The 26,526-nt window shown below is 41.2% G+C and overlaps 1 protein-coding gene across 1 annotated transcript in view; it reads left to right on the forward strand.

Moving 5' to 3' along the window:
* loxl2.S (lysyl oxidase like 2 S homeolog) overlaps positions 1 to 26,289 on the forward strand; it is a 41,951-nt gene extending 15,662 nt beyond the window's left edge. Inside the window, exons 2-14 of the mRNA XM_018255097.2 lie at positions 8,116 to 8,483; positions 9,578 to 9,753; positions 11,883 to 12,094; positions 12,787 to 13,009; positions 13,617 to 13,800; positions 15,053 to 15,204; positions 15,370 to 15,537; positions 17,087 to 17,252; positions 18,386 to 18,629; positions 21,429 to 21,544; positions 23,048 to 23,184; positions 24,054 to 24,165; positions 25,081 to 26,289. Of these exons, the coding sequence (XP_018110586.1) occupies positions 8,150 to 8,483; positions 9,578 to 9,753; positions 11,883 to 12,094; positions 12,787 to 13,009; positions 13,617 to 13,800; positions 15,053 to 15,204; positions 15,370 to 15,537; positions 17,087 to 17,252; positions 18,386 to 18,629; positions 21,429 to 21,544; positions 23,048 to 23,184; positions 24,054 to 24,165; positions 25,081 to 25,160 (2,304 nt within the window). The 5' untranslated portion in view covers positions 8,116 to 8,149 and the 3' untranslated portion in view covers positions 25,161 to 26,289. The remainder of the gene's footprint in view (positions 1 to 8,115; positions 8,484 to 9,577; positions 9,754 to 11,882; positions 12,095 to 12,786; positions 13,010 to 13,616; positions 13,801 to 15,052; positions 15,205 to 15,369; positions 15,538 to 17,086; positions 17,253 to 18,385; positions 18,630 to 21,428; positions 21,545 to 23,047; positions 23,185 to 24,053; positions 24,166 to 25,080) is intronic.
* Positions 26,290 to 26,526: the final 237 nt, after the last annotated feature.

The raw sequence follows: 26,526 nt of genomic DNA on the forward strand, positions 1-26,526 counted from the left end.
CAGTGGCGATAACCCAATCCTACATGGTCTCAGTAGTGTTGTGCCCACAAAGATAGTTTTAGGCAAATGTTTATATAAAATATAAAAGTCCCTAACCATAATGGAATCTATATATATATCTATAGCTAACACACATGGCAGATAAACCAGTGCAGCCTAATAAGGATAAACAGACGACATGCAGAACGTGCATAAACAGCAAATGCCTGTGTGACCACTTAAATTGAAGTTATGCTGAACATCTGCTGGTGAGAGACATTATATAAGCCTCTTACAGGCCCTTGTGAGCCGTAAGCACCTCCTGCCTGGACTTCACTGCATAGTTAATAATACAGGCATAGTTATTAAAGGCACAGATACCCAGTTGGCAGTCAGGTCTAGTATCAATTGCCATTGGTTTGAACATTTATGTACTAAGATCCTTGGAGGCGGGACTGGCTGAGAGCCAAATAAATAAATGGAGATGCTTTAAGGAGAACTAAAGCCTAACTAAAGAAACACTGTACATTATGTTTTGGGATTGGTGTCTCCAAAGATGTCCCAGTAGCTCCCCATCTTCTTTTCTGCTGATTCACTGCACATGCTCTGTGCTGCTGTCACTTACTGAGCTTAGGGACCCACTCACAATATACAGTACACATAGAATAGAAATGTCACAATATAAGGCTGATTAGTAATTAATACAGATAATTACTACATGGCAGCACAGAAACCAATGCAACTAGCATCAGAATTTAATAATCAGTTTATATTACAGACAGACTTAATTTTCTGCTTGATAATTTGTGACGACCTCTAAGCTTAGTTCTCAACAGCTGCTCAGAGCCCAGTGAGCATGTGAGTGTCGCAGACACTTTCCAAGATGGTGACCCCTGTGACAAGTTTGAAGTCCTGGATCATTGCTGCTATTGACAAGCTGAAACTTTACACTGGTGCAATAAGTTCAGTATATAAAATATGGCATTTTTAAGCCATATTCATTTGTCGGTTTTAGTTCTCCTTTAATAAGCACCAATTAAGTGGGTTCAGGGTTGGACTGGCGCATTGGTGGCCCACCGGGGCTGCAAAGTGAATGGCCCCCTGGCAGTGTCACTGGGGACTCCCTTGTGACCTCCAAACTACCACCATGCTTTGGTGAGGGACAGGTTTAAAATAGTATCTCTATATTAACAAGAAAAGTGTGTTAGCTGTTATAATGCTGTTATAATGCAGAAGATGTTTCTGGTGGCAAGGGACACAGACAAATATAGACACAGAATAGGACCACCTTGAAGCCAGAATTGTATATGCTGTATTATTATCTGGCTTCAAGGTGGTCCTATTCTGTGGAAATTTGGGGAGAATGCTTCAGGGAAGACCAATAATACGTCAACTATCACATTTATCTAAGATTTCTAATTCTACTCTCACACATGGTTGGCCTCCCTGAGCACCAAAGAAGTAGCCCCAGGTGCTAGCTGGCCCCAGTCTTGGAAAATTCCACCATAAACCTACAGCATATGATTTTTATTTTATTTGGCATCTTATTGTTGTGATAGTGGGGCCCTGGATGTCAGGTTCTTTTGTGGGCCATAGGAGGCCAATCAGTCAGTGCCCTAATTAAATAGGACATTTCAATTGGTGTAGATGTAGTCTGCATATGTCCCAACAATTCAGTGTAACTACACCTTAGACGCGAAGAAAAGTGCACCTCTTGCCAAAAGTTGCACTCAACTCAATATGGTCATCATGCTTCTGTGGGTGTCTTTAAATAGCACACTTGCCTACAATTTAAGGGCACTATAGGCACATTAGTGCTAACCTTAAGAAAAATTAGACCTAATATAATATTTTGATGTGCAAACTAGCGCCAATTTGGGAGTTGCCTTTGTTAGTAAATGAAAGTGGGTGAATCCTTATCTACAGTGAATTAAGCAGACAGACAACAGGGCTTTGGCTAAGTCTTTACATATTTCTAGTTCATCTAAGGCCTTGGAGCAGATGCATCTGTTTGTTCAATGCTGTTCCTGACATGTACATGGATGAGCAGCACAACTAGGTGATATTATTTGCACATATTTCTAGAAAAAGCACCTCAGGGGCTATAAAGGAGGCAGAATATAACATGTAACTACAATGAGAAGTTTTTCCAAAAGGACATAATGTCAGAATGTGAAGCAGGCTCTCCTTATGATGACGCTAGACGCCCCTGGTTATAAACTAGGCACTCGTCCAAATACTGCATGAGGCAACAGGAAATGACTGCCGTCTCTATTTGCTTCTAATGGAAACGTGCCACGAGACACCTCTCAAGCTCAGTAAAAGGCAATTTTATTACCTCCATTACTTAAAGTTAGCACATCTGATTGTGTTACCACTGGTCTTTGTTGTGTGTCCAAAAGGGGTTTAATCAGTTATTTTGAGTTCCATCTGTTTACTAATTCTTATAAATATTACATGTAATCTAAATATCTCTTTCTGATCTGTTGACCCACCTCATTTGAACACGTATTTACTAATTTACACACACAAGTTAACTGTAGGGCCTTTTAGTCTACATCAGTGACCCCCAACCAGTAGCTCATAAGCAACATGTTGCTCACCAACCCATTGGATGTTGCTCCCAGTGACCTCAAAGCAGGTGCTTATTTTTGAATTCCAGACTTGGAATCAAGTTTTGGTTGCATAAATACCAGGTGTACTGCCAAACAGAGCCTCTTGTAGGCTGCCAGTCCACATAGGGGCCACCAAATAGCCAATTACAGGCCATATTTGGCACCCCAGGAGGTTTTTGCATACCTGTGTTGCTCCCCAACTCTTTTTATTTTTGAATGTGGCTCACAGGTAAAAAAGGTTGGGGACCCCTGGTTTATATCCTCCACTGAATACCATTGTTGACTGTGGAACAATCTGCATACAAGGATGCCAGATAAGAGATCCCATGGAGTTCTATAAGCGAAAGAAAAAAAGAACCCCAATTGCCTCCCACTCGTACCGCAGTTCCTCAGATATTACACTACTTATAAAGTATTTTGTGATTGCGTGAGGGCAATCACTGAACGTTAAAAAATACTAATGTGCTTGGTTTGCACAAATTACAATTATATTAAAGTGCCAGTGCTATAAGAATTAATTCAGTTAAATGTACTTAGACTTAAAGGTTGATAGATACTCAATACAATTAATACTTTACACAAATAAATAATTAACCTTTTAATCCAGTGTATTATCCAATACCTTATATTTTCACCCACAATCAATCCAACCAGGAATTAATGAGAATAAAAATACTAAAGTGCTTTAAGTGCTAATAGGTTTATTGTAAGGTCGCAATTACTAAAATTTCATAATTGCTTACAAATTAATTAGTTGTAAAGTGCTAAAAAGTGCCAAGTAATTAATGATCAATAATAAATAGTGTAGTTGATATAAAGAGGACCGCAGTTAATGGGATAAATAATTTAAAAACACACAAATTGCTCAGGTTAAAAGGTTTCAAGTAGGAAATAGAAAATTGGAGAGGGTGGAGCTGTCCCAAAAGCTGCTACCTAAATTGTTTTCTATCCCTGGGACACCACAAAGATAAGGAGGCAGAATACCCGGGACTTGTGGTCTTGTGTTATTAACTAAATCCTGTTCTGTAAGAGAGCTAAATAAGCCTAAAATAAGCCTCTCCAATTTTCTATTTCCTACTTGAAACCTTTTAACCTGAGCAATTTGTGTGTTTTTAAATTATTTATCCCATTAACTGCGGTCCTCTTTATATCAACTACACTATTTATTATTGATCATTAATTACTTGGCACTTTTTAGCACTTTACAACTAATTAATTTGTAAGCAATTATGAAATTTTAGTAATTGCGACCTTACAATAAACCTATTAGCACTTAAAGCACTTTAGTATTTTTATTCTCATTAATTCCTGGTTGGATTGATTGTGGGTGAAAATATAAGGTATTGGATAATACACTGGATTAAAAGGTTAATTATTTATTTGTGTAAAGTATTAATTGTATTGAGTATCTATCAACCTTTAAGTCTAAGTACATTTAACTGAATTAATTCTTATAGCACTGGCACTTTAATATAATTGTAATTTGTGCAAACCAAGCACATTAGTATTTTTTAACGTTCAGTGATTGCCCTCACGCAATCACAAAATACTTTATAAGTAGTGTAATATCTGAGGAACTGCGGTACGAGTGGGAGGCAATTGGGGTTCTTTTTTTCTTTCGCTTATAGAATTAATTTAAATCTCTGACTTAGGTCAGACCTCTGCCTCCGCCGTGGGTTAAATTCACTTTTGAAAGGATCACCTTGTTTTTGTATCAGATCCCATGGAGTCTCAATAGATTCCCTCAGCACTGAACAGGACCTAAATGTATGTTCTGTTTGTCAGTCATTGTGGGGTCTGTGTAAGCACATGGCTAAGTGAAGCTACAGCCCCAATCTGGTGAAAGAGTCAATGCTGGAGCTTGAGCAGAAGCTGACATGGAACTATTTCATTCATGCTGTCTCACAGTGATTAGTCACACCACACAGCTCATATTTTCCACTTTCCTGGAAAGGAACGGAGGGAAGTTTACTTGAGCTACTGATGGACTTTATACACAAACTGGGCTGCGGTGTCCATAAATTATACAGGATACAGAACGAGATTCCATCAGGGTGGAATGTGCAACCTAACAGCTCCATAGCAGTCAGGCCTCACCTTTTTTAAAGCAACCATTGGTTTGCTCAGCACCTTATTCCATCTCAGCTGACTTCCTACTTAATTCCGCTGACAGAAACCCTTTGTCCTCCATCTTTCAGAGATATTCAGTAATTCTTTCTTCAAGAACCTCCACATCTGACCAACGCAGATTGGAGACAGAGATGGGTCCTAACAATGAGTCCTGGGTGGTGAAGGTAGTATTGGCCTTGGAGGTAGGCTTCATGCAAAGTGCCTCTTGGGGACATGAATATGGCCAGAGCCAGGATACTGAGAAATAATCTCAGGCCTCTTTTATAGGTGCTTTAGCACATTAAGACCTTGATTTGTTGATGTTAAAAAGTCATTTTACAGCCTGTCTGCTGTTAACATATAGAAAGCCCTCTCTCTTTACTTTCTGTTCTGAACCTGATGCAGTAAACTGGGTCACAGAAAGGGTGATTAATGGATTGTGGTCAAATTTCAGCTGGAAGAATATTTAATGGATAAAAGGGTTAGTTGTATGTTAAAGACTTTAGTCATACTGAGCCACTTGTGGGGGATAAAGGCTTGATTTTCACTTAATTTGTGCCATGTTCTCCCATATTGGTGCCTTAGCATTCAATGAATCCTATCAGAAGGATGGAGCCAAAAGAAATGCGTACAAGGTGCTAAGTGATTGCTGCATCGTTGACTTCTTTCCACCTAAGGGCTCTTACTGTAGATCATGTCATCTTCATGAGACCATGACCTTGTGTTCTTTAACTGGAAAATGTAAGGATAGAATAAACACTTAATTCCTGAAGACCTAAAAGGTCACAAGTCGCCTGCATACCAGTGAAAAATAGCAGCAACGGCTCCAACAACCTCATTGTCAGTCCTTATAAAGTAAGCTTGACCACTGCTTGAAGGAGAAACCCCATAAATTGCCCCTGCCTTTGTATTTTATATTTTAATATTTAACCTTAGGGAACCTTTTTATGGAACAGCATTCATGATCTAGTATTGCGAGAAGAGTCAGAATACCAAAGGAGCTCCTGGTGGGGCCAGTGTGGGACAATTCCCATCAGCTTTTTTTATTGCTACCAAATGAAAATATAACATCTTTAGTATTTAGCATCAGCTACACCTTATTGTTTGTGTAGATCCTAGATGTCAGGTGGGCCCTAGAAGGTCTAGTCCTTCTAAGGTCTGTCATAGAAGACAGAAATTACCATATATTTTTGGAGTCAGCTGACCCACATGAACATCTCCTCTTTTCCACTTATAAATAAAATGTTTAAACTAGGGAATCACCAAATCCACTATTTTGGATTTGACCGAACCCCTGAAACTTTTGTGAAAGATTAAATAAAAAAAGTCTAAATAAGTTTTGCTTATGCAAATCAGGGAGAAGGAGGGAAACCATGCTATGGAAATAAAGTATTATTGTTTTGTGATGAAAAATCACATGATTTTAAAGGAGACATTCTGTGTAAAAAATAAGGATGTATCAGTGCGTTATACTCATTAAGATATAGAATAATTGTTCTTAAAAAAGTAGTGTTTCGGGTTTATTTATTGAATGTTTCTGCAAAAACCCTAAAAATCCCTCCCTTCTCTTCCACTTCCTGCTCCCTGAATTCCCAGGCTGTGCAGGGGAGCTGGCAGCTCTCAGCTCACTGCACTGTAGCACAGGAACCAATCAGCAGCTAGCAGGACCTGATAGGGAACTGAAGCATGTCTTTGCTTCTGTGACTGCAGGGCTGTGATTGGCCTTTCCCCTCCTACTGTGCATCTGGCAGGGACAGTTAGGACATGCCCACCCCTCATTTGAAACAGGGACCAGTGAACATCTATAGGGAGCTCCAATAATGGGGCTATTTTTAAAGATAATGTTAATTTGTAACACCATGTAAAAGCAACACCATATTTTACTTATAATTGCCTACAAAACTAGGGTTTTTTAATTTATCCAAACCAAGGATTTGGTTTGGCCAGACACTAGGATTCAGCCAAATCCGAATCATGGCCGAATACGGAACCCGAATGCTGGATTCAGTGCATCCCTAAACCCCTAGTAATAATTGCTGTAAAATATTAATGTATTGATGTCAACAGGTGTTGGAAGGTGTAGTTCAGCAGCTAGAGGGCTGCAGCCAGTTTGACTACTATTACTAAACATTTGCACAACACATTGTGTGCCTAAGTTCTTTCTCCCAGCTGGGCGTTGATATGGTGTTGAGGTTATTGGACTGTAAATAGTAAAGTTACTGCAGAGAACTAAATGCATCCTGTTAATAATAGTTTTATATACATGCCAGATATGTAAAAGTGACTAAATAGTAAGGATTGAAAAGGAGTAAAGAGAATGTGTGGCATATGCAATGAAGTGGTTAATGGCGTGACGCTATGTAGTCCCCAGGCATTTCAAGTTTGGGTCAGCATTGGGATATCCCCTTGCATTGCTGTTAACATAGTCGCAATGACCTCACTATGGAAATATTCAGTTGTTCCCCCACCATCACCCCCAGTAGTCTGAGAGTGGCAGACAGGGAGGGGGTGGGAGAGAGTGTCCAACCTGGGGTGAGGTACTTTCATCTTCTCTACGAACAGGAATGCTCTTATGCTTTCTGCAATTAACTTAATAATGAGGAGCTGTCGGGTTTTATCTATAATATGTTATAACTGAGCCCTATGGAAAAGCCAGACAGAACTAGTTCTACTCATTTCATGTTACATGAGAGTCCAGTCCTATTAATGGTATATCTTTTAAAATATGTCCGTCCTATCACTTCTCACCTTGGTGGTAGGTAGGTGCAGTGTCGGACTTGGACACCAGGGGCCCAACAAAAATATGTAGACCAGGGGCCCACTCTCAGTATTATTATTCTTCCTTTCCTCACTCAACCTCTATTCTCCTAGTCTCTTTTCTTTACATACTATAATCAGTGGAGTAACTAGATGCTACTAGGCCCCACAGCAAATTAATTTTAGGGCCCCCAACATTTCCAGAGGTTGTCCTGTTTTACCAATATATATATATTGACATTTCTCATTAATTAGGGCCTCATAGGCCCCCTATACCTCCTGGGCCCCCCTGCAGCCGCAGGGTCTGCTTCCTCTGTAGTTACGCCCCTGACTATAATCTATTATTATATCTATTTAGCCTTTTGTTCTCATAGAAATAGGGAATGGCCATGAAATAGGCCAAATGTTTAGCAGCTTGAGGGCCTACTGACACCTGGGCCCAGTGGAAATTTCCTGGTATCCCGGTGGGACAGTCCGACATTGGGTAGGTGTGTATGTGTTTGTACTTCCGCTCTCAATAAACAAGCACCAGAATAAGACTGATTTTACTGTACTGTATCTAATATTATATTAATATGGGGGTAATTATTGGAATGTATACTGCAATGATTCGCAGCCTTATAATATGTTCTTCACACTATCTCTCTACTTTTAGAGGTGGCTCCCATTGACCAAGGACCATCTTAGAGATGCTGGTGACACATGTTTTTCTTCTCACCCTCTCGCTCTCTGTGCCTTCACTTGGACAATATGAGCACTGGCCCTATTACCCAGAATATCAAGAGCCCCAAGCTCCAGAACCCCCACCAACTGAGCCCAAAACAGGGCCACAGATCCATGTCAGGCTGGCAGGGGAGAAGCGGAAGCACAATGAGGGGAGAGTGGAGGTTTATTATGAAGGAGAGTGGGGCACAGTCTGTGATGATGACTTCTCCATGTACGCTGCCCATATAGTCTGTAGAGAGTTGGGCTACCAAGACGCAGTATCGTGGTCACCAAGTTCCAAGTACGGAAAAGGAGAAGGTAGGACTAACACTTTCACTGTCAATTAATTTAACAGTTGTTCATTGCCTGAATGTGTTGAATTTGTTTCAATGAAACATAAACCCTCAAAACAGAAAGACATTAATTGCTTTTTTTATCTAGTTTTGAAGATGTTAGCAGTGCTTATTTTGCTTATGTGTTTTAAAGAACATCACCATCTGTTCATTTTGGCTAACGTATTAGATACAGTTAGTAGGAAATTAAGTTAATGAAAAAACAGTAACAGTGGGATAATAGTCTCTGGGAAGGGAGTGTGGCTGTGGGATAGCAGGTATAGTAGGGAGAGATGGTACCTATAGTAACAGTGGAATAATAGTCTCTGGGAAGGGAGTGTGACTGTGGGATAACAGGTATAGTAGGGAGAGATGGTGCCTATAGTAACAGTGGGATAATAGTCTCTGGAAAGGGACTGTGACTGTGGGATATCAGGTACAGTTGGGAGAGATGGTGCCTATAGTAACAGTGGAATAATAGTCTCTGGGAAGGGAGTGTGGCTGTGGGATAGCAGGTATAGTAGGGAGAGATGGTACCTATAGTAACAGTGGAATAATAGTCTCTGGGAAGGGAGTGTGACTGTGGGATAGCAGGTATATTAGGGAGAGATGGTGCCTATAGTAGCAGTGGGATAATAGTCTCTGGGAAGGGACTGTGGCTGTGGGATAGCAGGTATAATAGGGAGAGATGGTGCCTATAGTAACAGTGGAATAATAGTCTCTGGGAAGGGAGTGTGGCTGTGGGATAGCAGGTATAGTAGGGAGAGATGGTGCCTATAGTAACAGTGGGATAATAGTCTCTGGGAAGGGAGTGTGGCTGTGGGATAGCAGGTATAGTAGGGAGAGATGGTGCCTATAGTAACAGTGGGATAATAGTCTCGGGGAAGGGAGTGTGACTCTGGGATAGCTGGTATAGTAGGGAGAGATGGTGCCTATAGTAGCAGAGGGATAATAGTCTCTGGAAAGGGACTGTGGCTGTGGGGAACAAAGTATAGCACATCAACATGGCTGTATTGGGCAGTTTTATGAGGTCAGTGTCATGTCTCTCCTTATACAATATACTTTTGATCTCCTCCACAGGACGTATTTGGTTGGATAATGTGAATTGCAACGGAAGAGAGAGAAGCATTGCCTCCTGTAGCTCCAATGGATGGGGTGTGACAGACTGCAAGCACAGTGAGGATGTCGGGGTACAGTGCAGCGACCGGAGGATCCCTGGATTTAAAGTCAGCAATGAGTTACCAGGACAGCTGGAGGTGAGTCCTGTAGAGATGAATGATAAGGGCAACAACTTGAAACGAATACCCTGCTACTGTATTTTCCATGCAGCCTATCCTGTATCTCCCTTGCACTTGTTGCTCTTAATCCTCCCACACCCTGTGTGCAATTTATTCCTGTTTCTCACACATCTCTCTGCTCACCACACCGTTGTCTCGCCCACCCAACCCTACACAGTGTTCCTGTGTTTGCCATTCCCAGCTGTGCTCCGTGCCTGTCCCAGTTTTGTTGGGAAAGTCTGGCGTGCATAGCCTAGGAAGCGTCTGGGTCACAAGTTCAATGTCTGTTCTGAATGAAAGGGCCGTGTTTACTGCATGGCTGCCCACAACTAAATGTGAGCCCAGGGTTTGACCATGGCCATTGACAAAATTAGAAAAACAAACCTTCCTGTAGCCAGATATACTAAAACTAGAATCAGGTGTGACATTACAGGTCGCTGCATGGTTTGCTGAAGATCTTATTTTCCCCAAGCTCTGAAGGCCTAATATACATGGCTGCGGGATCCAAATTCCATTAATAGATTATTTGTGGGAAGAAAGTTAAAAACAGATGGCTTCTAAGTCTGTAGAACATCTCAAAATGTTTCTTCTGAGGGTTCAACGGGACTGTGTTTCGCATGGCACCCTTCCCTCAATCGGTCATTGGTCGTATTTCAGAAGAGCAGTCACTGAGGGGTTCTATGACCATATAGAGGAACACTATTTGGTAAAAGTAGTTGGGCTCCTCTTTTAATTACTGGAATTTGCTATTCAAGCCACAGTCATCATTGAGGACACAGGGGCCGCTACAACATACAATGAAACTCTTGAAAAATCTGTGCTTCCTACTTTGTGGCAATAGGTTGGGGAGGCCCATGCCTGTTTCAATACAATAATGCCCCATGTACAAAGTAAGGTCCATACAGAATAGATTTGCTGAGAAGGGAGTGTAGAACTTGCCTGGCCTTCACTGAGCTCTGCCCTTGACCCAACTGAGCACCTGTGAATTGCTTTGGAACACCAACTGTGTGCCAGGTGTCTGGCTGACTGGAAGCAAATCCCACCAACAATATTCCAACATCTAGTGGAAACCCTTCCCATAATAGTAGAGGCTGGGTTTGGGAATGAGATTTTGGAAAGGCAGGCAATGCATGACACTCCAAGGTGATTTCTAATGTTCTCCTATGATACAAGAAAGGGCACATTCTCTTAATACTTAGAAAACATCTAACTAAGTGTGACATCACTAAGCACTGATTATAACTGATGATATCACTAAGCACCATTAGTAAGGATATCGTTTACAGATTGGTGGCTCTTTGGTATTATAAGTCTACAATATATAGCTTCAATTACTTACCTGTATAATAATGTTAATGGGTATCATTGGTGATTATTGAGTATTTTAAGAAAAAATAAATATATAGTCCCATTACATGAGAGCAGAAGGTTAACTTGTAGTTCCATGACCTGTTGAAAAGCACTCAGAGGCTCGTATAGCTGAGAACTCACAGCAGGTACCTGAACGAAGCCTCTCATTGGATGCGGTTCCCATGCGCTTTGTGCTTTGCACTAAACCCGATGCCCCACATCCCATTAGCTAACAGATAAAACAGCTTTATTCATCCCGATTTTCTCTATATTTGACACGTTGAGGGACATTTTTTAAAGCACAGTGTTTTTCAATAACTCACTGCACAAATGGGGGAAGTGGCTAATGTGTTAGTTTTGGCACGAGGAGTCCACAGCCTGCCAGTTGCCCTGATTGTATAAGCTTCAAAACAAATGAAATATTAAATGTTAGTATTTTGCTTTTATTTTGTTGCCAGCCAAAAGTTTGTGATGTTAGGATGCCAAGATGAGATCTCTTGTTTTCTGTAGTGGCTGGTAGTACATTTGCTGCCTTGAAACAGGCCCCTGCTGAACTGATTGTCAGACCAAAACAGTATGGTTTATAGTGCAGACATTCATAATCAGAGAAATTAATGCAATTACTCAAATAACATCCCCTTTACTTACAGCTCAGCTGCTGAGCTCCCCCATGTGGTGAGACAGTGTAAGAACCACGAGAATGTGTAACCTCTTGCCTCTCAATATGCTATTTTTATTGCCCCTAACTTGTTCCACAGGGGCTAAATATTCAAGTAGAGGATGTGCGAATCCGTGCTATTTTGTCCGCCCTTCGTAAACGTGTGCCAGTGATGGAGGGGTTTGTGGAAGTAAAAGTGCAAGGTAACTGGAGGCAAGTGTGCGATACTGAGTGGAGCAGCAAGAACAGCCGAGTGGTGTGTGGCATGTTTGGCTTCCCTGCAGAAAAAAAATACAACACCAAGGTGTACAAGTAAGTGCCCACCGACAGCTAAGGACTGCTAAGATTTTTAAAGGCCTCTGGGAAGGGAGTGTGGCTGTGGGATAGCAGGTATAGTAGGGAGAGATGGTGCCTATAGTAACAGTGGGATAATAGTCTCTGGGAAGGGACTGAGGCTGTGGGATAGCAGGTATAGTAGGGAGAGATGGTGCCTATAGTAACAGTGGGATAATAGTCTCTGGGAAGGGACTGAGGCTGTGGGATAGCAGGTATAGTAGGGAGAGATGGTGCCTATAGTAACAGTGGGATAATAGTCTCTGGGAAGGGACTGAGGCTGTGGAATAGCAGGTATAGTAGGGAGATATGGGGCCTATAGTAGCAGTGGGATAATAGTCTCTGGGAAGGGAGTGTGACTGTGGGATAGCAGGTATAGTAAGGAAAGACGGTGCTTATAGTAGCAGTGGGATAATAGTCTCTGGGAAGAGAGTGTGGCTGTGGGATGGCAGGTATAGTAGGGAGAGATGGTGTCTATAGTAACAGCGGGATAATAGTCTCTGGGAAGGGAGTGTGACTGTGGGATAACAGGTATAGTAGGGAGAGATGATGCCTATAGTAACAGTGGGATAATAGTGTCTGGGAAGGGACTGTGGTTGTGTGATCACAGGCCACCTCAGTGTTAGTTTAAAATTAATTCATTGCTTATTTTGTAATTATTTTGTTCCAAGGATATTTTCATCCCGACGGACGCACACTTACTGGCAATTCTCTGCAAACTGCACAGGAAACGAGCCCCATCTGTCTTCATGCAAGGTGGGGGGTGTCCTCTTATCCGATCCCAAAACCAACCAGACGTGTAGTGATGGTGCCCCTGTCGTGGTCAGCTGTACCCCTGGACAGGCCTTTGCCCCCAGTCCTGGCACAGGCTTCAGGAAAGCATTTCGACAAGAGGTGAGGGGTGGGGGGGGGGTTATTGGTATATTGGGAACCTCTTGGTTAAAATGTTAAATACCTCTGATTCTATAAAAGGCATATTAGCACCAAAAACTGATACTACAAATATGTAGTCTTATAGAATAATAACATCAAAAAATTTAAGTGTTAAAAGTAATGAAAATATAATGAACTGCACTAGAAAAACTGGTGCTTTTGTGTTAGAAACACAACTAAACAAGCTGCTGTGTAGCCATGGGGCTGGCCATTCAAAGCTGAAAAGGGAGAAAAGGTAGTATACAATGGGATTCTTCAGAATCTATCTACTGTGCATCCTGTGCTTGAATGGCTGCCCCCATGTCTAAACAGCAGATTGTTTATATAAACTAAAGTTGTGTTTCTGAATCAAACCCACCAGTTTTACCAGTGCAGAGCGACAGTACATATTGTCAACACTTTAATTTTTTGGCGTTACTGTTCCTTTAGCAGGCTTTATGCCCCGACTAAGTGCACAGGGATTCATAGTGAGAGATCAGAGATATGACCATTAGTACTTTCAGTGGCTGCCACACTAGATGCCAAATACACTGCTAATTTCTAACCCATGTGCCTTTCCCCTTTGCAGCAGCCACTAATACGCCTAAGGGGTGGAGCAAACATTGGAGAAGGGCGTGTGGAGGTTCTGAAGAATGGAGAATGGGGAACAGTTTGTGATGATAAGTGGAACTTGGTTACCGCCAGTGTGGTCTGCAGGGAACTCGGGTTTGGTAGCGCCAAGGAAGCTCTAGTAGGAGCACAGTTGGGGCAAGGTAACAGAACATAGATCTCTCACCAGGCCAGGACATTCCATAAGCATTTCTACAGTCAACTACCCCATTATAAACTTAAACTATTAGATTGCGAGCTTCTTTTCTGCCTGTCTGTTTTCAAATCTTTTTATTTAGTTTTCCATAAAGAACATGCAGGACAAATCAGCAAAACTGTTAAATCTAAAATAATTGCATACTAAGTAATATAAGCTAAGGCAGTATGAGATTTTCGAAAAATTGTAAATATAACTGGAGAAAAAAAAAAAAATATATATATATATATATATATTTATAAATTAAATCCATGGAGGAGTCAGCACTCTCGTCACTGTGTGCAAACGTGCCTGGGTGCAGTGTCCAAATTAAGTAAATTTAACTCACAGAAAGGTCCGCACTCTCAGGACTTACTTGAAAATAAAAAATGTTTTATTAAAAGACTAACATTTAGGGCTCTCCGAGGCCTTTCTCAAAGTAAAGAAAAACACATAATGAATGTCTTAAATACAAACAGATGGCGGGAAGTGTAAATTACTCCAGATCTTCCACCTACACTCATGCTTTTGATACTATGTAACATAGATGGAATTTGGAGTATACCTAGAATTTGAAATTTATTACGAGAATCAACCTGGTCAAGAACAGAGACCACCTCTCAAGAAAAGAATGTTTTAGGTGGGGATCCGTAATTCTCACTCTTATCACATCCTGCCAGCATGGGAGATTTAACTGGGAAAGAATATCTTTTAACGATGGAGTGGCTTCCAACAACCAAAATAAGAATAAAGATTTTTTTAGTGGCAGCGTTACAAAGGGAGGTTAACTTAAAAAGAATATTATAATCTGCAGGAGAATGCCCCACTACTGAGCCCCTTGGAGAACCCAGATTTAACTAAGCAAATTCCGGGGACAATTCAATATGAAATCCTAGTTTAGGCAAGATAAATTCCTCCAAATCCAGCCAAACTTTGTTTACTCTAGGACAACTCCATAGGTAATGAAAAAGATTCACATTTACACTTAGGGAAAAATGAGTGCTGGCCCAGACCTAACCATTTGTCATACATTTTTCCATAACCTGGGTGAACCAATTTAAAGTGTTGGGATCTCCAATCTGCCATGTCTGCTCTACTGCACTATTGAACGTTTTCTTGCGAGCTCTCCATTTATGGACATAGGCACCAATAACTGATGCACACTTTTGGTATAGAGTGAGCACAGACCATGCTAACTGTACACACGGCTCTCTTTCCAGGTATGGGCCAAATCCACATGAGTGAGATCCAGTGCAATGGCTTTGAGAAGACACTAATAGACTGCAAATTCAATGTCCACTCACAAGGCTGCAATCATGAGGAGGACGCTGCTGTAAGGTGCAATGTACCAGCCATGGGATTTGAAAACCAGGTCAGCAATGCACTCATCAAGACTGTGCCTTTACTGTGTACTAATTCTACTGTGGTATCCCACAGAATTAATGTAGACCTCATTATACCTATGTAGCCTTGAACTGCAAGAGTCCTTATCTTAAAACATACAAATGGCAAATTAAAAGGTTTTCTAATCCTCTAGATACGCCTGAGTGGAGGACGTCATCCAACTGAGGGACGAGTGGAGGTTCTGATGGAACGAAATGGAACCCTGCATTGGGGAACTGTGTGCAGTGAGACCTGGGGCACAATGGAAGCCATGATTGTTTGCCGACAACTGGGACTTGGCTTCGCTAGCCATGCCTTCCAGGTAAGAGAATTTACCAGTGGGAGTGTTCAGAAGTGTCATCAGTCTGGTTCATTGTTTTAAAGAGCTTATTTGACCATTAACATTATACAAAAAGGGGGGTTGTGGGAGCACTCAAAAGGCTAAATTAAAATATATTTAAGTACAATGGAAATGCTACTGATTTGGCCAATTAATCAATGCATATTCCCTAGTCCCCTGTCTCATAAGTAATTCAGTATATATGCAAGTGCATGTGATTTACAGGGGTTTTTAGTTACAAAGTTATGATCATAAAGATGATAAGCCACCATACCACGCCAAGGTAAACCCCACACGGTGGTCCCTAACTTGTTTACCTCCGGTCATAGTATAAAAAGGTTTGTACCTCTGCATAGTAGCATTACTTGTAATCAGTGTCTCCTGAACCTTGGTTTCAGTCTGACCATTAACGTTGTTTTCTATTATCAATTTATCATATGTATAGAGGTCTTAGAAAAACACAACTATAGGGTCAGCTTTGAAATAGGAAGACTAATCCTGTTAAACATGCAGTTATGGCCTGAAGCAACTGTGATGTTCTACTGCTCAGCAACACATTGGAACTAGCTTTTGGGTGGTGTCCTGACCATGATTTAAGGTGATAGTTACATAGTTAATTTGGGTTCAAAAAAGTCCATCAAGTTCAACCCCTCCAAATCAAAACCTGCTCACATACCTACACACATTCACACCAACCCTCCATACACTCACATAAACTGCACATACCATTATTTATACTACTTGTAGAGTTTAAAGGAGAAGTAAAGGCGCTCTTTACTTGGGGGTGCCAAAAGTTAGGTACCCCCAACTGATTGTATATTCTTACCTCACGCCCGGGCCGGTGCTCCTATCAGCAGAAATATTCTACGGCCTGGGGTTCTCCCAATGACCACCACAGATTGATTGGCTTCCAGCTTCCGAACGTTAATGAAGTCAGTTATTTCTACTGCGCATGTATCTGCCCTGGGAAATTTAAAGAAGAAGGAGGAAGTCAATCTCTCTGTGGTGCTCGCTGGAAGAACCCCCGGAGCAGTTTTCTGCTGATAGGAGCACCAGCCCGGGGTGTGAGGTAAGTATATAGAACCACTTGGGGTGCCTAACTTTTGGCACCCCCACGTAAATATGCCTTTCCTTCTCCTTTAATATCACAGTAGTCTATGATATTATGCTTATTCAAGAAATCATCCAAGCCATTCTTAAAGCCATTAACAGAATCAGCCATCACATCACCTGGCAGCGCATTCCACAACCTCACTGTCCTGACTGTCCTGATTTGCTTCAAATGAAAGTTCTTTTTGTCTAGACTCTAGTCTGAAGGGGTGGCCTCTGGTACGGTGATCCTCTTTATGGCAAAAAATTCTCCTCTGCTATTTGTCTATAATGTCCTCTAATGTAATTGTAAAGTGTAATCATGTCCCTGCGCAAGCGCCTTTATTCCTTTGAAAACAACCCCAACCTTGACAGTCTAAATCGTGATGGCAAAACAGTATTGCTGTAATACACATTCGTGTGCACTTGTTTTCCCACACAGGAGACCTGGTACTGGCAAGGAGATGTCAATGCTGATGATGTTGTCATGAGTGGGGTAAAATGCTCAGGTACAGAGATGTCTCTGTCACATTGCCGGCACGATGGTGTCAACATCAATTGCCCCCGAGGAGGAGGAAGGTTTGCTGCAGGAGTGTCCTGTGTGGAGAGTAAGTATGTCCAACCGAGGCATCACTCACCATACACTTGCCTTAAAAGTGGTAGGGTTGAGTCTGATAGCGCTAAATACGCCCCACCAGTCATCTATGCTCCTGGTTGTTTGCTATAGGCTGTTTATGTTCATAAATCATAACCTAGGTAATTCTAATTCTCTATTAGAGAGAAGTACATATTATAAGAGAAGCACATCTTATACTCTATTAAAGAGAAGCACATAACTGGCAGTGGCTCTAGTGTGTGCTAACAGTATTATCTACATCCACCCCCAATATGTTCTAGGGCAGCTAGAAATCCAATACCATTATTTTCCATAAGATCATCATTCCTTTATTGTGCTAAATGTGAAATGCACTTTTTAAACATTTTTCCAGTGGCTTTTTCCACACACTCAGCATCTCGTCTCCTCTTTCATGGTGATCTAACCCAAATTTCCACCCGTCCCTTTCTGTGTTGTTTAAAATTAAATTACCTTGTCTTATTCAGCCGCTGAAATATTATGTTCTCCAAACTATTATCTGTATAAAGTCATTTTTGTTTCTCATTTTCAATACATAGTAAATCACAAAGAATGGTGGAAAGTAACCATTGTCATCCCACCCCAAAACTCCCTTTTTGCAGCCCATAAAGGTATAAAGGTGGGAACTGAAATACTCAGGAAGCATCAGTTCTAGGAAGGCAGGGATGAACGGGCAGTTACCAGAATCTATCAGCAATCTGATTGCTCTACTAACAACATGGCCAATGGTGTTGGTTCATAATGGAGACCCATCAGGAGAGGTCCTTATCAAAGCAGCAATGTAATCCTTGCCTGATGCAATTTTCAACCAGCCTGATCAATGTCAGGTTGATTTTCACCCCGATATCAATTGGGCATGACCAACTGAGGGCCCCATACACCTGCAAATAAGCTACCAGCTCAGTCTGGAGGGGCAGAGTCATCAGCTTTTATTGACTTATGTTTTGGTAGTTTTAGGCAGGCACACAAAAGAGTTTTGGTATTTATAATTTTGCTACATCTTTATCTGTAGGACAGACAGACTAATTATATGTGACAGTGCTAATTACAGTTTATGAATTCTATACTATTTAATGTCTTATTAGTTATGGCTCTTCTTTCTTCCAGCTGCCCCAGACCTTGTGCTAAATGCTGCCCTGGTGGAGCAAACCACATATCTAGAGGACAGGCCAATGTTCATGCTGCAGTGTGCCCATGAGGAGCAGTGTCTGGCCTCCTCTGCCGATCACACTAGTCCTACTACCGGCTTCCGTCGCCTCCTTCGCTTCAGCTCCCAAATTCACAACAACGGACAGGCTGACTTTCGTCCTAAGACTGGTCGACATGCCTGGATATGGCACGACTGCCACCGGTAAGTATAATCCCCGAGCATCATGGCCTACAACACACTATACACCCTCCAATGGTGAAAATGCCAACACAAAACTCATTATTAGAATAGAACATGGCAAGGGAGAAGAAATAAAAATGACAAGATGCTGCACAGTTGTAGGGATTTTGATGCGGCAAAGGATCCCAGATACTTCTCAGCTCTATATATTGATTAGTATTATTAGGTAATCTAGATCACTTGAAGTATCCAGAAACCCCTGTAAAATAAGGTGGAACACTGACAACTGAGTTCTAAACTGTCTCTGGAAATAACATCAACCCAAAAAATAGGTAACATGGGGAGTTTTCAGGATGAATAGAAGCAAAAAAAAACCACTAGTCTAATTTAAAGCAAAACTTAAGGCTACAGCGAACAATGAAAATTTCATGCATCCTACATTGTGGCATCAGTTTGGGAAAGATATGTCCAGTTTCAGCACAATAATGCCCCCCCATTCACAATGCAAGGTCTGCACAGAATTGGTTGGCAGAGATGGAAGTGGGAGAAAAAATAGATAGATAGATAGATAGATAGATAGATAGATAGATAGATAGATAGATAGATAGATAAAAACTTTATTAATCCCAAAGGAAATTATTATGCCAGCATTTGCTCGTTTAATTTACAATCACACAAAACACACATTTCACACATATTATACATAATTACATTATATTACATTACACATCATAAATAACTAGGAATGCAGCGAATCCACTATTTTAGATTCGGCTGAACCTCCGAATCCATCGCGGAAGATTCGGCCAAATACCGAACCAAATCCGATGGGAAGGGGAAAACATTTTTTACTTTCTTGTTTTGGGATAAAAAGTTACGCAATTTCCCTCCCCACCCCTAATTTGCATATGCAAATTAGGATTCCGATTTGGTTCGGCCACTCAGAAGGATTCGGCTGAATCCGAATCCTGCTGAAAAAGGCAGAATCCCAAACCGAATCCTGGATTTGGTACATCCCTATCAATAACTTAAACAAACACAACTACCTGCTTAAAAGAGAAGAATTAAAAACAGCAATAGCTGCAGGTAAAAAAAAACTCTTATATTTTTTTTTTGGTGATAAATTGGTCAATTGGGGTATGCACATTGCACCTGAGGAAGGATGTTTTTGATCCGAAACATGTAGTGCACATTTTGATCATTGTGTTTCTGCAACGGTTCTCCAGAATAATATTTAGCTCTTATCACAGTAATTAGTACATCTAGGTAAAATCAATCGATTACTAAAGGAGCTACAATATGACTCCAAACTTTCATGTAAAGGATCAGAATAATTTCCGAAAATACTCATTAATTTAGACAATATCTTCTTCTCTAAAACCATGGTCTCTAATCTCATACCTAAAATAGAACCTGCCCTCATAATCAATGTATTAAGTCTGTTTACATCAGCTACCTTTAGTCAACTTCCCCAGCACAACACACCAAAAAAACACAACACTAGCTACCACTGATATGATAAAATATTAGCATCATTTCCTTGCGAACATTGAATGATCTTATAGGAAGAAAAGCCTACTCATGCCCTTAATATATAGTACCTCAGTGTTTTTGGCTCAGTCCAATCTATTATCAATAAAAATACCCAAGTACTGTATTTATATTCCTATACCATATCTACAACAACCCTATTTACACTGACTGGTTGAAGATCAGTTGTCAACTTTCTAATATCCACTACTAACTCCTTAGTTTTGGCCACATTTAAATGTAGACAGTTTGCAGCACACCATACCACAAAACTATGAATTACACTTCTATATTCAGCATCCTGTCCCCCTCTGATACTGGCCACAATTGCAGTCGTCTCAAAACTTTTGTAGGTGACATAATTGTGAAGAGTACCTAAAATCAGAAGTAAATGGTATAAACAGAAAATGTCCTCAAGCCAACTGAACATCTGCAGTATAAATTGTAATGCTGAATGTGAGCCAGACCTGATGCCCAACAGCAACCAACCTTACTAATGCTTTTGTGGCTGAATGGAAGCAAATCCCATCAATAATGTTCCAACACCTAGTGGAGACCTTCACAGAAAAGTTATTAGTAGCAAAGGGAGGACCAACCTTGGTTTGGGAATGAGATGTTGGGCAGGCAAGTGTCTGGATACTTCTGGCCATATTGTGTTTGTTTGGTTGTTGTATATGTGGCTTTTAAGTCATTGCCAAAAGCAGGAGGAATAGTAACAGATATATACAGGAATGTGGGAGAACAGCTGTCAGTGCAGTGTACTAATCTAACTCTTTACCCCCTTCCTGTTTCTTTTAATAAGCCCATGTTAGTTCTGCTCTAATATAAAGTTTATTCCCTTCATAGAAACGCAAAAGACAAAACAACCCCTTAAAATAGCAGGTAATGCAATGTTAAAGTCCTGGTAATGTCTTACCTGCTAATTATATGTACTGGGAATAGAAAATGTCCCAGACTGGAGAGTGAAAGACATGCCTGTATGTAGGAAGAGAACACAGTGGGCAGTCTGTGCCGTGGGAAGGGGTGGGGTAGCTACACATTAAAGGGTTTGTGGTAAGGTGAAGCCAGGGCGTAGGAGGCGGAGAAGAGAGTTTAGGTATGTCTGGGTCGAAGCAAAAATACAGCAGTATTCTGCAGGTGAACATTAGGGAGGAAAAACAGAGTTTACTCTCCATACCATCCTGCACCCCTCCCAACTCTCTTTCTAAAGTCACTTCAACCACGAGTGCTGACTAATGACATCATTCTGACATCATGTTCCTCACATTCTCCCGCCCATCTGTTTTCCAGCCATTACCACAGCATGGAGGTTTTCACCCACTATGATCTGCTGAGTCTGAATGGAACCAAAATTGCAGAGGGACACAAAGCCAGCTTCTGCCTAGAAGATTCCGAATGTGAAGCAGGTCAGAGAAAGTTTCCCATTCCTGCAGTCACACCCCACCATCACCTTGTTACACACACTGGTTGGACTCTGTACAGCACAACTATAAGCTTCTAATTAGTATGTGTCGCATTTTGCTAAGGTAAATTTTAAAGGCCCGGGTTTAAAGGTAATCATGAAAAACTCACAAAACAAATTTTAAGCACATTTGGTATTCAAATCAAATGGAGGGGTTTGTTTATACAGTGGATTCTCAATAGACTGCTCATTTGTATTCATTGTGCAAATATGAACCAAAAATAGAATTTCAGATTTTTGATTAGTTCAGGGATGAACAAATTCCTAATTAAAAACAAGAGGCAAAATGTATTTTCAGCCAAACATTATTTATTGCACTAATCTTAATATGGGGCTGGGGGGGGGGTATAATGCCTCTTTAAAACTTCCACTCCATGGTCCACTGCAGCCATGGGATAATGTATAAAGCAGCTGCCAATAATGGCATAGACAGGTTTCGTATCATTGGCTTCACATCCTTTATCTTCTGCTCCTCTATAACACAAAAATATGCCAATGTCAATGCAGCCTAACAATCAGAAAGATGTTATTTTTACATCACCTATCTTTATATTACATATACAGTCTTCAGTTTATCTTCTAGTCACTTCTGATTGCTACAGTAAATAGGGCCCTAACAACACAAATGTTTAAAGGAACGGTAACACCAAAAAAGCAAAGCATTTTAAAGTGATTAAAATGTCATGTACTGTTTCCCTGCAATGGTAAATGTTTTGTGTTTGCTATAAAAAGATAACTATTTTTTATATAAATGGGCTACTGTGTAGCCAAGGGGGCAGCCATTCAATCTGTAAGTGGAGAAAAGGCTCAGGTTACTTAGCAGATAACAGATAAGCTCTGTAATAGAATTCAATGGTATTCTGCAAAATGCTGTTATCTGCAATGTAACCGGTGCTTGAATGACTGCCACCGTGACTACATAACAACTTGTTTATATAAACTATAGCAGTGTTTCTAAAGTAAACACACCGATTGTACTAGTGCAGGGAAACAGTACATTATATTTCAGTTACTTATATTGTTTGGTGTTACTGTTCCTTTAAATTCCAAATCTGTTGAACAAGAAGCAGCAGCAACCACGATCTTGTCCCTGTTTATTGTGACCCCTGCTTCCTGCCACTATTTAGTATTTATAAACATGTATTTATATAGCGCCAACATATTGCGTAGCACTCAGGGGCGTAACTACAGAGGAAGCAGACCCTGCGGCTGCAGGGGGGCCCAGGAGGTATAGGGGGCCTATGAGGCCCTAATTAATGAGAAATGTCAATATATATTGGTAAAACAGGACAACCTGTGGAAATGTTGGGGGCCCTAAAATTAATTTGCTGTGGGGCCCAGTAGCATCTAGTTACTCCACTAGCACTTTACTCATGTGATCTCCTATTGATCATAATGATGAGCCGTTCTACCTCCCCTGCCAGTAACTCCTTCCCTTCTCTTGCAGATATACAGAAGCAGTACGCCTGTGCTAATTTTGGGGAGCAAGGGATCACAGTGGGCTGCTGGGACCTTTACAGGCACGATATTGACTGTCAGTGGGTTGATATCACAGATGTTGCGCCAGGGGATTACTTTTTCCAGGTGAGATTAACAGGAATCCTGTAGTGGCTATACTCCATGTGTCCCGACAGTATATGATACATATAGGGGACATTCAAAAAAAATTAAATAAAATAAAAAAATATATATATATGTGTATTGAATCTATATGCTGGAGATTGGTGAATGCCCCATTGTTGCTTTGTACATTAGGCAGCCCTGGCACATGAAATATGCCTTCTGAGCCTGAGCCCACCGGGAGTTTTCCTGGTATCCCCCGGTAGGCCACTCCGACACTGGTGTGGTCCACTATTTATTTTCTAGACTCACCATAGTGATGGGGGACTATATTGCATCCACACTTCTATTACCTTCTTGCACCACCTAGTGGCTGATTTATTGAGTTACACGTATCATTAACCTGTATTACAAACACACTCAAACAAAAATGAACCCACTTTTACATATCACACAGTTTCAAACAGCAATGTGTACACAGTAATTTTCACTCACCATAACACACATCACCCACTCTACCCACTTACAGGCATGTGGGTATTTCTGTGGCCTTGCTCTACTTTGCTGAAGGGTATTATACACAGCCTCTTATTCTGTCAGCTCTCTATTAACCAGCAATTCTTGTAGAGTAGGTTATTTAAGTCTGTAATTTAATTTCTGTGAATTACTCTGTGGTTTCAACAGACTGTTACTCCATGCCCTTGTATGTGCTATGGGGGTGAAAGTAGTAAGCATCCGCAATAAATGAGCAAGGGGTTTCCCTGCTAGAAGCAACCCATGCTGTGCCAGTGTTTTCTTGCTTTTCAGGTGAAAGTAGTACTGACCCAAAGCTTTACACACACATACAATGACACATTCGGCTTTATTGTTATCCCATGTTCTGCTGCCTACAGGTTGTTGTGAATCCAAACCAGGAGGTGGCAGAGTCAGATTATACAAATAACATCATGAAGTGCCGCTGTCGTTATGACGGACACCGAATCTGGATGTACAACTGTCATATAGGTGAGTCGCACATAACCCTTCAATGCGCCCACACAGGGTTGTATGTAAAGAGTCATTGGGAGCATAACCCATTCTGTGTCCTGTACTCTCTGGCACAGCTTCATTTAAAACTGGTCTGTATCATCCTCAGCACTTTTGCAATTTAAATTATTTTTCATTAGTTTTAATGATATTAGCAGTCAATCCCTGCTAATATCATGAATGTGTATGTACAGAACGTCAGAAGTATAGGTTACTAATGCAGGAAGTTTCTCCTGATGCTTCTCTGCTCACATTGGCCCTATGACACTGAGCGATAGAACTGAGCAGGAAGCCATCAGGAGATGCTTCCTCCCTTAGTATCTTAAAGGAACAGTAACACCAAAAAATTGAAGTGTTTTAAAGTAATGCAAATATAATGTACTGTTGTGCTGCACTGGGTTTGCTAGGTAGGTTTGCGTCAGAAGCACAATTAAACTGCTGTGTAGCCATGGGGGCAGCCATTCAAAGCTATAACAGTAGTATACAATGGGATTATTCAGAAAGTATCTGTTATTATTGTTATCTGTTATTGTATAGCCTGTGCTTGAATGGCTGCCCCCATGGCTACACAGCAACTTGTTTATATAAACTATAGTCATGTTTCTGAAGCAAATCCACAGCTTTTACCACTGCAGGGCAACAGTACATTATATTGTCATTCCTTTAAAACACTTGCATTTTTTAGTGTTACTATTCCTTTAAGTTTCTACAGTTATATCCAGCCTTATAGAGCTATCCCAGAAATTTAAAATGAGTTTGTGCTAGAGGGCAAATATAATGATGGACAGCACACAAAGGGAATAACACTTGTGGAGGTTATAAACAGAGGTTATGTTAAGACACTCTGTTGGCTGCACATGATACATATAAAATGTTCTTGCCTTTTGCTTGCAGGTGGATCGTACAGCACAGAGACAGAGGAGAAATTTGAACATTTTAGTGGGCTCCTCAATAACCAGCTCTCCACTCGGTAGACAGACATTCCATGCAATGGGACAATGGCTTCTAGAATCATGCAGAGGGAGCACCACTGAACCCCAATCTCAGAGGGATCACAAGCTCCTACTAGTCCTGCATCTAGATCTCTCATAACCACCAGCCAATGACTGTCGGCTCCAGTGAGCGTATTATGCCTTATACATTCCATCCCACTTGTTCCCGTGTCATTGCTCAGGACTGTTTATGTTCTGAATGCAGCACAATATGTATGAAAAGATAAGAATTGAGCCAAATCTATATCATGTGAATGCCAGTCCTTGAGTTTGGGTGCTGTAGGAAAAAACAAAATTCAGCAGGACTCTCAGCTTTGCTTGTTGAAAGGTACAATATGTGTTATTCTGTCTATAAGTGGTGCGGCCCCCATTTCCTTGGCCCTGTGTCAGGCTAACATTGGTGCTATCACAACATGACTGCTGCTACCCATTTGTTATATTGGTGCTATTAAACTGGGGAGTATGCCTACAATCACTGTTCTACAATCTCCCCCATTTTATTCCTATAGCTACTTGATTATGTGCAGTCAGTGCTGCAAATGTAGTACCCGCCACCACTACAGGCCACCACTCCCATTTCTGTTGGGTACTTACCACCTTCCTCTATTAGGGCAACTATACTGGGGGTACATAAAGGCAGATTGCTGAAGAGTGCATGATCAGCACCAGACTATCGCAGTCACATGCCACATTCCTATTTTACACAACAATGCCACCTTTTAAACATTAGTGTTGGTTCATTCCTTAAAGGAGAACTCAACCCCCCATTAATAAAAACCCCTACCTAATACCCTACATAGTCCCCCCTCCCTTCTCCCCGGATAGGTGATAACACCTATAAATGCCCGTAATCCTTTACTCGCCTGCAGAATAAGCGCAGCAGAGCTCCTGGGCGCCATCATCCGGCTCTTCGGCTTTCTTCCTTCTTTTTGTCAATTTCCTTCAGTTTTGGCGCATTTACTACGAACAGAAAGACTGCTCCATCTGGGCATACGTCAATATGGCGTTCATTTCCGGAAGAAATCCGAAGAACGGTAAAATGGCGCCCATGAGCTCCATTGTGCTTACTCTGCACCTATAGGCGAGTAAAGGATTAGGGGCACTTATAGGTGTTATCACCCACACATGCGGGGGGGAGCAGGGAGGGGGGACTATGTAGGGTACTAAGTAGGGGTTTATATTAGTGGGGGGGTTGAGTTTGCCTTTAAATACAAAATATATCATGCACATCAGAAGGCATCATTATCCATGCTTTTCCCTTTCTATTCCGCAATAACCTGTGAAGCTAGAGCTTATCACTTGAAGGAGAACTAAACCCTAAAAATTAATATGTTTAAAAATGTCATGT

This window comes from Xenopus laevis, chromosome 3S (genome assembly GCF_017654675.1).
Source record: "Xenopus laevis strain J_2021 chromosome 3S, Xenopus_laevis_v10.1, whole genome shotgun sequence".
In the NCBI taxonomy this organism is placed as follows: Eukaryota; Metazoa; Chordata; class Amphibia; order Anura; family Pipidae; genus Xenopus; species Xenopus laevis.